Below are 13,817 nucleotides of genomic sequence, written 5' to 3'. Positions count from 1 at the left end.
GTTCAAAAATGCAAGATGAGAGCCTTCTCCTTATCTTACGTAAACACTTATACTTTACAATAATAGTTTCAAAAATTTTACCCCCAAATGATTACTAAGCTACACATATCAGGAAACAAGATGACCTACATCTCTTTGGGTCATAAACAAGGTGCTAAGAGGGCCCCAATGTCTCCTGATGCTGATTACAGAAGGAGGATCTCAGGAAATTCCTCCAGACCATAGCCAGATCTCATCTCTATCCAAAGAGGTTTTACCACATCACAGCTTGCTCCTGGCCTAAGAAACTATTCCCTGAGGCCGGGCGCGGTGGCTCAAGCCTGTAATCCCAGCACTTTGGGAGGTCGAGACGGGCGGATCACGAGGTCAGGAGATCGAGACCATCCTGGCTAACACAGTGAAACCCCGTCTCTACTAAAAAAATACAAAAAAATAGCCGGGCGAGGTGGCGGGCGCCTGTAGTCCCACCTACTCGGGAGGCTGAGGCAGGAGAATGGTGTAAACCCGGGAGGCGGGGCTTGCAGTAAGCTGAGATCCGGCCACTGCACTCCAGCCTGGGTGACAGCACAAGACTCCGTCTCAAAAAAAAAAAAAAAAGAAACTATTCCCTGAGAAGTGAATGAATAATTTTAGTAACTACCATAAAACATGATTCTGCATCCACTCAACGGCATTGTCTCACAAGTGCCTGTGATGCAGGGAGCAAGAATCAGCCTCTGCTTGTGCCAAGGCAAACATACGGAGCAGGTATCCTTTTCTCAGAGTGAAAACAACTAAACAAGGAAGAACAAAAGAAACTTGCAGGCCTTTGTTTCCTTCCTTAAACAGATAATGCCTGACTGGAATTTTACTACTTTTTACTTAAGAACAACTCACTCATTAATAATGTACATCAGGATGGGTGCAGTGGCTCACACCTGCAATCCCAGCACTTATAGGGGCTGAGGTGATCGTTGGGCCAAGCAGTTTGTGGTTACAGTGAGCTATGTTTGCATCACTGCACTCCAGCCTGGGCAAGACAGCAAGACCCTGTCTCTAAAACAAACAAAATGAACATCATTAACGTACATCAGAGAGAGGACTTGGACTGTTGACTAAAGGTTCAATGAAATACAGAACAACACAATAGTGTAAAAGTTAGTGCTTCATATTCCCACTCACAAACGTGTGAGTGATCAAAGCACATAGGAAAAGGACAGTACATTTGCTGAGAAGTATAAATTCTACCGGTAGCATTTTCTCTTCTGGGTGTGCTCCTTAGTTCCAGGTACTTGACACCATCATCTGCAAATTCTTTTATGACATCTTTTGTGACCTGATAATAAAGATAACGTACACAATATTGATAATGTTTGTGTAAGGGTCCCAATGAATGTGCCAAGTGCTACAGCTTTATTTTATTCATTAAATTTGATTTGCAAGAAATGTTGGAAGTTTCTCACGTGGTAGAGATTATCCACTTTGTCACATCCCTGATGGAGACTATGCAGGGCTGCAATATTTACAATCACTCCCATCACCCCTCATTCCCACGTTCAATCCCAATCTGCACATCAGCTACACCTTTTGTTTCTTTCCCCCCTTTTAAACATTTATTTCCTAGTATTTACAATAGCAGAATGATAAAATAGAGAAATGGCGTGAAACTAAAACCAGCTGGAACCATCTATACGTGTAGACTGCTAGGAAATGCACATACGGAAATAAACAGCTAAAATGATTAGGTATTACTGATGTGCTATTTGAAGTCATGGCTTAAGGTTTTTATTCAAGTTATTTAGGAATAAGTTACATTTTTCAATAAATTCTGGAAGTGTTAAATTTTCTCAAGAATTACTTAGGGCAAAGAAAGTAGGTGATAAATATGAGTAAAACTGTATCCAATTTAGTGCAAATCTCAATAATCCAAAAGTTCCTAAAGTCATGTTTTTCCTTTCCGCCTTCAATCCTAAAAAATCTACAAGAAAAAAAGGCTAGGTTGGTGAAGCTGTGACAAACTGCCCTAATTAGTCCTCACAGTTGGTATCCTAATCTTAATCTGCTTTGACTACACGCACACAGGCATGTGAGTGCAGCATCCTGGCAAAGCAAGAGGGGCTGGCTGTTTGTACAGACAGTGCCTAACAGTATGGCACTACCTTGGTGAATTGATAGCAATCCAAGTTGTAGGCCTCTTCTTTTTTCTTTTTCCACTAAAGACAAAAACGAACTTATTATAATGTAAGCGGAATGGGTATCTCAGTTTCATCAAGAGGTCTAAAGACCCAGATTCTGAGAATACAGCCAAAGATAATACATCAGCATTCTAAATCCATAGAACTCCTGGACCAAGCAAGACACTACTGCTATTCCACCAAAGAGCATGATACTGCAACCTCCATGCCATCATTCATGGCATTGGCCCCATGGCACTGCTACTCCAGGAACTCCCTCTTGCTGTCACTGACACTACGAAATTGTGGCCTCACCTTTGTATTAATAGGTTGAGGAACCTGGATCTTGTCATTGCCCCAGAATAGAACAGACCCACACTCACCTACCCCGGCTCACATGAGACTAATGCAGAAACCTGTTTGACAATGAGGAATAGGGTAGAAGTGAGGGTTTGAAATAGTAGTCCTTTAAAGTGACTACTATCCAAGGCTCCCTCTTTCTGAGTGGCTAGGTACCTGTAAAACCAAATGAACAATGAAAAACTAACAAGTATAGAGCAAGAGCAAAGGGAGGAAGATTTATCTAGGCCACAGTGAAGCCTACAGAACCATCCCTAACCCACATCCAAGAACATTTCCCTGGGGTCCATATCTGCGTTTGCCAGATTTAGCCCTTTCTGTGATGTGTGGCAGGTAGCGCAGTAGGTACTGAGGACACCTCTTTGGGCTTTCCTCTCCTATGCGCTGGACTGACAGTATCTATTCAAATTCTTTTTCCGGGCAAAGTACATCACAATTAGTTAAGTTCCTACTTACTCAAACCTCTCTAAGACTGTATAAGCTTAAATGGGAAAGAGCACGAGCTCTGCGACCAGATAGTGCGCCACTTACTCTGTGTGTGTGATCTTAAGCAAGTTACACTTAACCTCTTTAAGTCTATTTTTTCATCTACAAAAAGGGAACAATAAAAATACCTACTTCTGAAAGTAGTGCTAATAATAATGTCTGGTACATGTAATAACGAGTATCATTTTTCAGCCATACTCCAATCCTCTCTTTGAGATTATACCCAGGTCACCTTGACTGGAGTTTTCAGTGATCTCCCTCACACTCAGTTCTACATTTACAATCAATCTCTTAGTTTACTCTCATTGACGTTTCATTTATCATATAGGGCACCCCACTGTCACCCTCTGAACCACCTAATAGCACTAGGTCAAATGCACAGAATCTTATTTCTCACCTAATTTAATAAAGATTTTCAACTTTCATTGTGAAATGAATGTAGCAACGAGCATGCCATTATTATACCCATAGAGTATTAAACTGTCAAAATTTAAATTTCATCATTTTGCTCTACAACACTCATCAACAAAGTGAGATCAGAGCCCCTGTGGTGGACGTTCTTAGCAATGTTCAATGGTATCTTTTGAGACGCTGCTTAGAGAATGCCCTTTTGGTTCCCTATAAATCCTTACGTGTGTCTCTAACACAGAGCTTACTACACTATGTTGCAATATCTGCTTATTTGTCTGTTTCTCCAACATAATTATAAATTCCTCAGGGGCAGAAACTGTGTCAATCTCTCTAAGACTTTACCACAGTGCCTGGAACACTGTGGACACTCAGTCAACTTTTGTTGAATGAAACTAAAAGGTGATTAATTTACTTACCACTTATCATGAAGATCAGTCTTTACCAATGAGGAAAATTTTTGCTTGATCAGTCAAAAGTTACCAGTCCAGAAACACAGGTTATACTTTCTTTGCATTTTTTTTCTACTGGTTAGGATCACTGACACAATTTTGCTTCTCTTCATTTAGAAAGAGAACATTTTAAAATGCCATCCTAATCAGATCAACGATACAGAAGACAATCTTCCATGTCAGACTCTAGTATAATGGAGCTTCAGATAAGAGAACACAGTGGTATCCTTTGTGCCCTCAGAGGGAAGGCACAATTTCCCTAGGGATTAATCACTTAATCTCTAAGCTCTTCATGAACTTCTTCCTTCTCTGTAATGTCCACCCATGAAGTAAGTCTCCTATGTAACACAGACAATGCTTTATTAAGGATATCTCCACCTGTGGTCTAGTATTTCATATATGTATGTTATATATGAAAAACAGGACCAAATTTTCTCTTCCATATTGTCCTCTAGCCTATAGAAGATGCTCTTCCTGGTTCTTTCCTCATATATTTTACAAGAAACACAGTCTTTCTGTGCTAGCTCTTAGGCAAATGTCTTACATCGGTTTTGAAAAGAGTTGCCTTAATAGAGAAGACATTTTTCATCACTCTTAATGAGAGCACAAATGAAAGGTCATGTGCAGTCATGGAAGGAAATTACTTCATAATTTTTAAACCATTCTAAAAATTCGTTCATGTCTTACCATTAGAATATCTTCAGGGCTACTAGTAAGTTGATGAATAGTTTGAAACATCTGGAAACATCTGCAACGTGAATGAAAAGTTTTAACATATTCTAATCATCAAAGAAACTCACTAACTGAATGAATTAAATTTTAGGCTAATAGTAAATATATATTTATATTTACAAACAACAGAATAGATTTTTCAAAAATTATATTGATCTGGAAAGATATCAAATGACTGGAAATAAAACATTACTGATATTTTTAAGTGGGAAATAATAGTACCCCTTCTCCAACCCACCCCTGACACGGGGAAATTCAATATGCCTATATTTTCAAATCTAAAGACTACCCCAGGCTGGGTATGATGGCTCATGCCTGTAATCCCAGAACTTTAGGAGGCCAAGGCAAGTGGACTGAGACCAGCCTGGGCAACATAGGGAGACCCCCATCTCTAAAAAAATTCAAAAAACATTAGCCAGTCATGGTGGCGTGCACCTGTGGTCCCAGTTACTTGGGACGCCAAGGTGGGAGGACTGCTTGAGCCCCAGAGGTCGAGGCTGCAGTGATCTGCAGTTACGCCACTGCACTCCAGTCTAGGCAACAAAGTGAGATCCTGTCTCCAAAAAAAAAAAAAAGGCAAGCATATTCCAATACATTATAACTTCACAAACAGAAATCACTAGAAATACTGTCAACAGTCTAACAGCTGGAAAAAAATGTTGTATGTTAAGATATTTGCTCCATGCCAGATGCCAACCCCATTTCTGTTAACTACTAAAATCTGAATTCTTACATACTACTTACAATCTCAAAATACTGATAGAGAAAAAAAGGAGTATGTCCACAACCTCCCCACACTTACTCTTCTAAAGTTCTTTTCTTTCCTTTGTCAATCACAGTCATCTGATCGTGGATTTTAAGATCTGGCTTCTGGGCTATTAATTTCTTCATGGTATGAGAACTAATGGATCCATTCAAGTGGGCATGAAGTTCCTAAGACAAGAGATACAACCAGTAAAACTTACCAAATATCCAATAGATTCATAGCATCATACCAGATACTTGATCTTTGTAGTTTGCACTAGGCAAATTGCTTACCAGATTTAGCTACATAACAAAGTTTACAAATTTTGCTACAAAATTTACTTTTTCTATTTTTGAGATGGAGTCTCACTCTGTCACCCAGGCTGGAGTACATTGGTGTGATCTCAGCTCACTGCAACCTCCGCCTCTCAGGTTCAAGCGTTTCTCCTGCCTCAGCCTCCTGAGTAGCTGGGACTTCAGGCATGCCACCAAGCCCAGCGAATTTCTGTATTTTTAGTAGAGATGGGGTTTTGCCACGTTGGCCAGGCTGGTCTCAAACTCCTGATCTCGGGTGATCCACCTGCCTTGGCCTCCCAAAGTGCTGGAATTTCAGGCATGAGCCACTGTACCCAGCCAAAATTTACTTTGATGAAAAGAAGCAATATAAAAGTCATTACAATTAGCAACCACTCAAGATTTCTGTAGTTGAATTCTCACCACTTTTGGCAATTCAGAATAGAAGTCCGTCTTCCATGGCTGTTGCTCTTCTGCCTCCACCATTTTAGCAGGAAAAAAATGGTCGTTCTCCACTCTTATTCTTGGTATGAGCAATGTGATGTATTTCAGTCAGTACACTGCATGGTACTGAATTTCCTTCAGATTGCTTTACTTTCACACATTTTGATAAGATTAGATGTATGTGTAGATCTGGGTTCAGCTTCACCTATTTTAACAAATGTTAATATTTTCAGATGTTAACATAAAAGGAAAGGAACAGGATTTTGCTAATTTTCTCTTTAAAAGGCAAAAGCCCCTCTAAAACTAACTTAAGTGTGTCTAAGGTGGGAAAAAAATTAGTAAACAACATAAACTAGAAACAGGAAAAGACCTCAAGCCTGTAAGAGGTGTACTAAAACCTGACATTTAGTAGAGTGTATTCCTTAACTATTGGCACCTTCTACACAATGACTTCAAAATTTGAAATTTTATAAGGCCTACTTTGGAGAGAGAGAGATATATATATATTTTTTTTTTAGACAGAGTCTCCCTCTGTCACCCAGGCTGGAGTACACTGGTATGGTCTCAGCTCACTGCAGCCTGTGCCTCCTGGGTTCAAGCGATTCTCCTGCCTCAGCCTCCCAAGTAGCTGGGATTACAGGTGCACACCACCGCACCTAACTAATTTTTGTATTTTTAGTAGAGACAGGCTGGTCTCGAACTCCTGACCTCAAGTGAATCCCCCGCCTCGGCCTCCCAAAGTGCTAGGATTACCTGCATGAGCCAACATGCCCGGCCAAAAATAAAATTTTAAATTTTGAATTGTTCGAAATACATAAAGGAAGAACAGAGGTGCTGGCATCAGATGGACCTAGGTTTGTCCTTTTGCCAGCTCTATAGGTCAGAAGCTATGTGGCCTTACTCATTTACCTTCATGGCTTCAGTTTCTTTATTTACAACAATGGGATTAAAAATGCAAAGTGGCAGTGATGATTAATATAAGTAATTTAAATTCCCCTCATCTATGCTCCTATATGAGCCAGTCACTGCCTTTAACTCAGCTTTTAATCACACTGATCTCTCAATCACTGATATACTTTCTCTCTCTCTAGACTGTAAGTTCTTTGAGGACAGGTCCTATGAATTATTCTACCACTCTAGCACCTAGCACAGTGCCTAGCACACTGTAGGTGATAAATCAATCATAATTTCCCTTCACCCCCAAAAGTGGTTTATAAGTGAAGATAAAATTCCAAACGAAATTCAGTGATTTTCAAAGTAGCCACCTTGACTCTCTGAGTTGTCGCATACTAATGATGATGACATTTAAGAGTAACAGTTTCCATGTATTCAGAACCTACCAGGTATGTGACAAGCACTTTTAATAATATTATCTTAATCCTTGAAACAACTTTGCAAAATATTACTGTATTGAAAATCAATAAATTGATACTGAGTGGGGTTAAATAAGTTACCAATATATTAAAATGTACAATAAAGAAAGTAGTCCGTACAGGACTAAACATAGCCATAGAAATCCACAGAAAGGCCTACTTACTATGAGATAAACATGGCATTTCAAAGTAATGCCATAGAAAGTATTTAATAAATAGTAAAAAATGAAAAAGATGGACTATTTAATCAATGGCACTTAATATCTCCACTGAAAAATATAAATGACCTAATTAAAATAGAAAAACATACTTTTTTTTTTGAGACAGGATCTTACTTTGTTGCCCAGGCTGCAGTGCAATGTCATGATCACAGCTTGCTGCAGTCTCAAGCTTCCAGACTCATGCGATCCTCCCACTTCCGCCTCCTCTGTAGCAGGGACCACAGGCAGGTACACAATGCCCGGCTAATTTTATATAAAAAATTTTTTGTAGAGATGAGGTCTCACCATGTTGCCCAGGCTGGTCTCAAACTCCTGGGCTCAAGTGATCCACCAGCCTGAGCTGGGATTACAGGAGTGAGCCACTCTGCTGGGCCAGATTTTCAGTTTTACTCCAGGATCCTGACCTTAATTTGGGCCCCATTCAAACCATCCTCCAGACTGACCTTTAACTAGCTGTGAGTAAAATTACTCACCCACTGGCTACAAAGTTAACCGACGGAAATTAAAAAGCAACTAAGCAATCATAATCTTCACACATTTAAAAAATTTTTTGTTCCTTGCCTAAAACACTACTACCAACAATAGCATGCCATGTCAAATCCAACCTTTCTGGACTGGTTTTGGTCTGGGACAGAAGGCAACAAACACTGGGATAAGATCCACATTAGTAATGCTTCATCAATATTAGAGCAGGGCCAGAAGCAAGTATCCTGTCTCCCAGGGAACTTTTTTCACGCTCCCACCTACTCCCCCAAAAGGGAACTCAGAATAATAAAAACATTTGTTACTGTTTATTATGCACTTACCATGAGCCAGGCACTGTGGTATCTTAGTTATTTTGTTTAAATCCTCACAACAACCCATGAGGTATTATTATCCCCATTTTATATAAGAATAAATTGAGATTTAAACACTCCCCCACCAGCCGTAAATCATAAGGCATCCAAATCACAAATTTTGCTCCATTCTGTTTCTTCTTGAATTACTTTTTTGATCTGGTCTTTGCAAAACAAGCAGTATTTTTGACATAACATCTAAATTTTAGGAACTTGTCATTAAATAAATTTGTTTCTATAGTGCTATGTATTTTTCAAAGTCCTTCAACTTTTTTTTTTCTATTTGCCCCTCAATCAACCCTGAGATACCTCACAAAGCAGTACTTAATCTCATTTTAGGGGTGAGGATCCAATGATCCAGCAGGCATAAGTGACCCCTTCTTCTAATCCCTGCAGAAGCAATTCTCAAACTCCTCAAATGTTTCATCCGATCTAACCACCTTACACTAAACTGACAACTCTGCCACCAACTTTACAGAGAAAACAGAAGGCATCAGGTGTAAATTCCTTCTTTTTCTCTCTGCCCTACCTCACACCTGAGCTTATGATTATCCATAATCTTTTTTTTTTTTTTTTTTTTTTTTTTTTTACCCCGTCAGGAGTCACAGACAAAGGATTCATTCTTCTATCCCCACAACTAATACATGCCCAGGATCCCATTTCTATCTATTCCAAGTTACTCTACCAGTGAGTAATCTTCTCCTTTTTCTGTTCCTTCAACCTCTCCCTCTCCACTGGCTGATGTCCCTCACAGGACCAACATGCATGTGCAGTACTTGCTTCCACCTGAAAACAGAACAAAAGACTCTCTTATCCCACATTCTTCTGTAGCCACTGCCCTGACCCTTTCTTCCTTCTGAGTTAAGCTCCTCGAAAGTATAATAATTTAGACTGGATACCTCCTTTAACTTAACTCCTAGTCACTGAAACATGGATTCTGCCCTCATTGCCTCACAGAAACTGCTCTCCCTAAGGTCATTAATGAGTCTTTCAACACCAAATCTAAATGCCACTTTTCAATTACCAAATCTTTATCCTGATCCAAACCTTTTCTTTCTTACTTCATTTTATTCCACAAGAAAACATTGGAAAATATGAAACTTTTTCTTGACTCCAGTATCCAAATCTGCTGGACTCCAAAACTCATGCTCTTAACCATTATGCAGTACCATCTGTAGTTAACCATAAAGTTATCTGATTTCCTTTTCTATTTCAGCCAGTCACCAAATCCCAGTGAACAAATGATAAATTTCCTAAATGTCTCTGGAAGTGGTTTCCTATGGATGACTCCCAGACACCCAATTTAGAAACTTTATGATTATTTTGAAGTCCAATCTGGATTTACTCCTTATAAACAAAGCTCAGAACATATCACAGGGAACAATTACCCCTCTCTTCAGTGACTCCCCTTTCTGGGGACATATTCAACACTACTTTAAAATCCACAGAATTCTTCAAGTAGAAGGGGGTGTGATGAGAAAGAGAGGCTGAGTGGCTTATTCACTGTCAGTCTAACACAGGACGGGGAATCAACAGTCTAATATCTGTGGGGAGACGTTTTCTTTTTAAGTGTCTATAGATTATTTGTAAAGGTCGGTTTCTTCAGTTTGCACCCTGGCCTTAGTGACTTCAGATTTAAATGGGTTCTCTTTTGCAACTGTGAGAGCATTAAATAAATCAGCAACTATTAGCACCCAAGGAAGCTAACTAATCCTTGCCCACAGAAGGTCCGTGGTGCCGACCCTTCTTAGCTCCTACCAGATCCTTCCTTAGCGGTCCAAGGAAGCCAGGTCGTCAGTCCCCACAGACTCACCTCTTAGAGATTTCTCAACTACGAGGACTTAGGCAAGGTTTCCCTTCTGACTGAAAGGCTTGTAGAAACGTGACAACCCGCCTTCTCTAACACACATTTCTGAGGCAAACGGAACGCAGGACAATCAAAGAAAGGTCAGCCGCAAGCGAACTTAGCTCTGGCTACACCCTCCTCAATTCTGGTTGGCGAGATGCACTCTTCCCGGAAGTGACGCACAAGTGCCGGCGGAAGGGGAAGTCCAGGAGCATGGGTGATTTTTCTCCCTACCGAGGTGCATGAGGGGTGTACTATGCTAACCAAGGGGAGGCTCACAACAGTGACAGACTGCCATTCCTGATCTTTTCTGGCTATGGGCCCCCGGAACCGCGAACGTCGGGCAGGCGCGGTACAGAGCACCAACGACAGCAGCGCCCTCAGCAAGCGTTCCCTGGCCGCGCGCGGGTACGTGCAGGACCCCTTTGCCGCGTTGCTGGTTCCGGGCGCGGCGCGCCGCGCACCGCTCATTCACCGAGGCTACTACATCCGCGCACGCGCCGTGAGGCACTGCGTGCGCGCCTTCTTGGAGCAGACTGGCGCGCTCCACGCCGCGCGTCGCGCGCAGATCTTGTCTCTAGGCGCCGGCTTCGACTCACTCTATTTTCGCTTGAAAACTGCGGGCCGCCTGGCCCGGGCTGCAGTCTGGGAGGTGGATTTTCCGAATGTGGCGCGGCGCAAAGCAGAGAGGATTGGAGAGACGCCAGAGCTGTGCGCGTTAACCGGGCCTTTCCAGCGTGGGGAGCCCGCGTCAGCGCTGTGCTTTGAGAGCGCAGACTACTGCATCCTGGGCCTGGACCTGCGGCAGCTCCAGCGAGTGGACGAGGCCCTGGGCGCCGCGGGGCTCGACGCAGCCTCACCCACTCTGCTCCTGGCCGAGGCGGTGCTGACCTACCTCGAGACGGAGAGTGCCGCGGCCCTCATCGCCTGGGCAGCGCAGCGTTTTCCTAATGCCCTTTTCGTGGTCTATGAGCAGATGAGGCCTCAAGACGCCTTTGGCCAGTTCATGCTGCAACATTTTCGGCAGCTAAACTCCCCCCTGCATGGCCTGGAGCGCTTTCCTGACGTGGAGGCGCAGCGGCGCCGCTTCCTTCAAGCTGGCTGGACTGCCTGTGGTGCCGTGGACATGAATGAATTCTATCGCTGCTTTCTCCCCGCAGAAGAGCGCCGGCGGGTGGAAAATATTGAACCCTTTGACGAATTTGAGGAGTGGCATCTGAAGTGCGCCCATTATTTCATTCTGGCAGCTTCTAGGGGAGACATCCTCTCCCACACCCTAGTGTTTCCATCTTCAGAGGCATTTCCTCGCCTAAATCCTGCTTCGCCTTCGGGGGTATTCCCTGCCAGTGTAGTCAGTAGCGAGGGCCAGGTCCCAAATCTGAAGAGATACGGCCACGCCTCTGTCCTCTTGAGCCCGGACGTAATTCTCAGTGCAGGAGGATTTGGAGAGCAGGAGGGGCGGCACTGCCGAGTGAGCCAGTTTCACTTGCTCTCAAGAGATGGTGACTCGGAATGGAAAGGCAGCCAAATAGGCGATTGTGGGACTGGAGTTCAGTGGGATGGACGCCTTTATCACACCATGACAAGACTCTCAGAGAGTCGGGTTCTGGTTCTGGGAGGGAGACTGTCCCCAGTAAGTCCAGCCTTAGGGGTTCTCCAGCTTCATTTTTGTAATAGTGAGGATAATAACACTCAGGACCTGAAAGTGACAATAACAAAGGCCGGCCCAAAGAACGATTCCACTTTGTCTTGTTGGCGGCATTCAACAACAGAAGTGTCCTATCAGAATCAGGAATATTTGTTTGTGTATGGGGGTCGAAGTGTGGTGGAACCTGTACTAAGTGACTGGCATTTCCTACATGTAGAGACAATGGCTTGGGTCAGGATCCCAGTGGAGGGAGAAGTGCCTGAAGCCCGGCATTCTCACAGTGCCTGCACTTGGCAAGGGGGAGCCCTTATTGCTGGAGGTCTCGGGGCTTCTGAGGAGCCATTGAACTCTGTGCTCTTTCTGAGACCAACCTCTTGTGGATTCCTCTGGGAGTCAATAGATATCCAGCCTCCCATTACCCCAAGGTACTCCCACACAGCTCATGTGCTCAATGGAAAGCTGTTACTGGTTGGAGGGGTCTGGATTCATTCCTCCTCATTTCCTGGAGTGACTGTTATCAATTTGACTACAGGATTGAGCTCTGAGTATGAGATTGACACAACCTATGTGCCATGGCCATTAATGTTACACAACCATACGAGTATCCTCCTTCCTGAAGAGCAACAGCTTCTGCTCCTTGGAGGTGGTGGGAACTGCTTTTCCTTTGGTACCTACTTCAACCCCCATACAGTCACATTAGACCTTTCTTCCTTAAGTGCTGGGCAGGAAGGACTGGACTCATATTCAGGACCCACGAAAGTAGACAATAAAGTTTTCCACAAATAGGACAACCCTGTAGCTATAGGACCCTGTAGCTACAGATATTGCCACTCCTCCCTTCCCCATCTTTTTTTCCCCTTAGCACTATTCAGTGCTAAAAGTGAAAAAGGTTGGTAAAATACCTACAAACAATCATTACAGAAAACAGCTGAAGACAGTGGCCATGCAGTCCGAGAGTAGTATTGGTCTTCCTCTAATTTTCTAATATAAGTTTATTTATTGAGTTACAGTGGTCTTTAGTAAAATAAAAAAATGTCCCAATCCCAGGCCTTGTGATTTGAGATGGTACCTTAGGAAAAGTTTCATTCAGATCCTTGGTTGAATATAGTTAAAGGAGCATAGTATTGACCTAATTCTTCATGTAGGAAACCTGAAATGAACACAGTCACAGTTTGATTAAAACATTGTCCTGTTTATTGCAACAGAAAACTTGAATAGTTTTAACAACAGGAAACACTTGTAGGACTTTCTTTAACAACATACTTTTTAAATGTTTTGCTATTGGTTCCATATTTATTTAGATTTATAAGTGCCAATAAAGCAAATGTTTGATGCCTCAATTCATTTTGCACGGGCCATAATGTTTTGTTCCAGGTATACTCTCCACATTTCACTGTTCTGTGCTCCAAGAGGCTGACCTTTATGGACTATATCAAGGAGCTCTCTTTACTTTTTGATTGAATTCCACCAGTCAGAGGCACCAGAGGGGAACGGGGGCAAGAAGAAGAGTGGGTTGGTATTTATTCACAATTCCTCCCCTGCTGGTTTGCAAGTTGGCAGTGGCAGCATTCTTCTGTCAAAGGCTACGGCTTCTGTCATGTAATCCTTTCCTGTAAGATAGAGTTCTAATTCTGCATCACCCCAGGTTTCAGTAAATGTTCGTTTACTTCACCTCTTCAGGCCTAGGAGTTGTGATGGCTCTTTGCTAGACCTGAACTGTACTGTCCAATGTAGCTATTAGCAACATGTGACTATTTAAACAAATTAATAAATTCAGTGGCCTAGTCACATTAGCCACATTTTAAGTGCTTAATAACTAC

At 42.5% G+C, this 13,817-nt stretch overlaps 2 protein-coding genes across 12 annotated transcripts in view; one reads left to right on the top strand and one right to left on the bottom strand.

Moving 5' to 3' along the window:
• The window catches only part of ADAL (adenosine deaminase like), a 34,450-nt gene extending 23,969 nt beyond the window's left edge, over positions 1–10,481 (bottom strand). For 5 of the 11 annotated variants that reach the window (XR_013395535.1, XR_003731216.2, XM_077939208.1 and 2 more), the window contains exons 1-5: positions 10,317–10,481; positions 6,053–6,278; positions 5,394–5,524; positions 4,547–4,607; positions 1,228–1,315 (exon numbers count right to left, since the gene is read on the bottom strand). Coding sequence is in view for 9 of the 11 variants with exons in the window: in XM_077939208.1 (XP_077795334.1) it covers positions 1,228–1,315; positions 4,547–4,607; positions 5,394–5,524; positions 6,053–6,115 (343 nt within the window). In the remaining 2 variants the exon portion in view is untranslated. Of the gene's footprint in view, positions 1–1,227; positions 1,316–4,546; positions 4,608–5,393; positions 5,525–6,052; positions 6,279–7,781; positions 7,911–9,188; positions 9,290–10,316 lie in introns of all 11 variants that reach the window. The other 6 variants (XM_015142071.3, XM_015142072.3, XM_001106456.5 and 3 more) reach the window with 3 other exon arrangements.
• Positions 10,482–10,485: 4 nt separating this feature from the next.
• On the top strand, positions 10,486–13,337 carry LCMT2 (leucine carboxyl methyltransferase 2). The gene has a single exon (XM_001106399.5). It carries the CDS (start codon positions 10,666–10,668, stop codon positions 12,781–12,783), a length of 2,118 nt encoding a protein of 705 aa, XP_001106399.3. The 5' UTR covers positions 10,486–10,665; the 3' UTR covers positions 12,784–13,337.
• Positions 13,338–13,817: the final 480 nt, after the last annotated feature.

The sequence above is a fragment of the Macaca mulatta genome, chromosome 7, assembly GCF_049350105.2.
Source record: "Macaca mulatta isolate MMU2019108-1 chromosome 7, T2T-MMU8v2.0, whole genome shotgun sequence".
In the NCBI taxonomy this organism is placed as follows: Eukaryota; Metazoa; Chordata; class Mammalia; order Primates; family Cercopithecidae; genus Macaca; species Macaca mulatta.
This window is presented reverse-complemented; position numbering and strand designations above follow the sequence as displayed.

What these genes read in the sequence shown, in the direction of transcription:
- LCMT2 (XM_001106399.5), top strand. Translation starts at nt 10,666, where the DNA reads ATGGGCCCCCGGAACCGCGAACGTCGGGCAGGCGCGGTACAGAGCACC.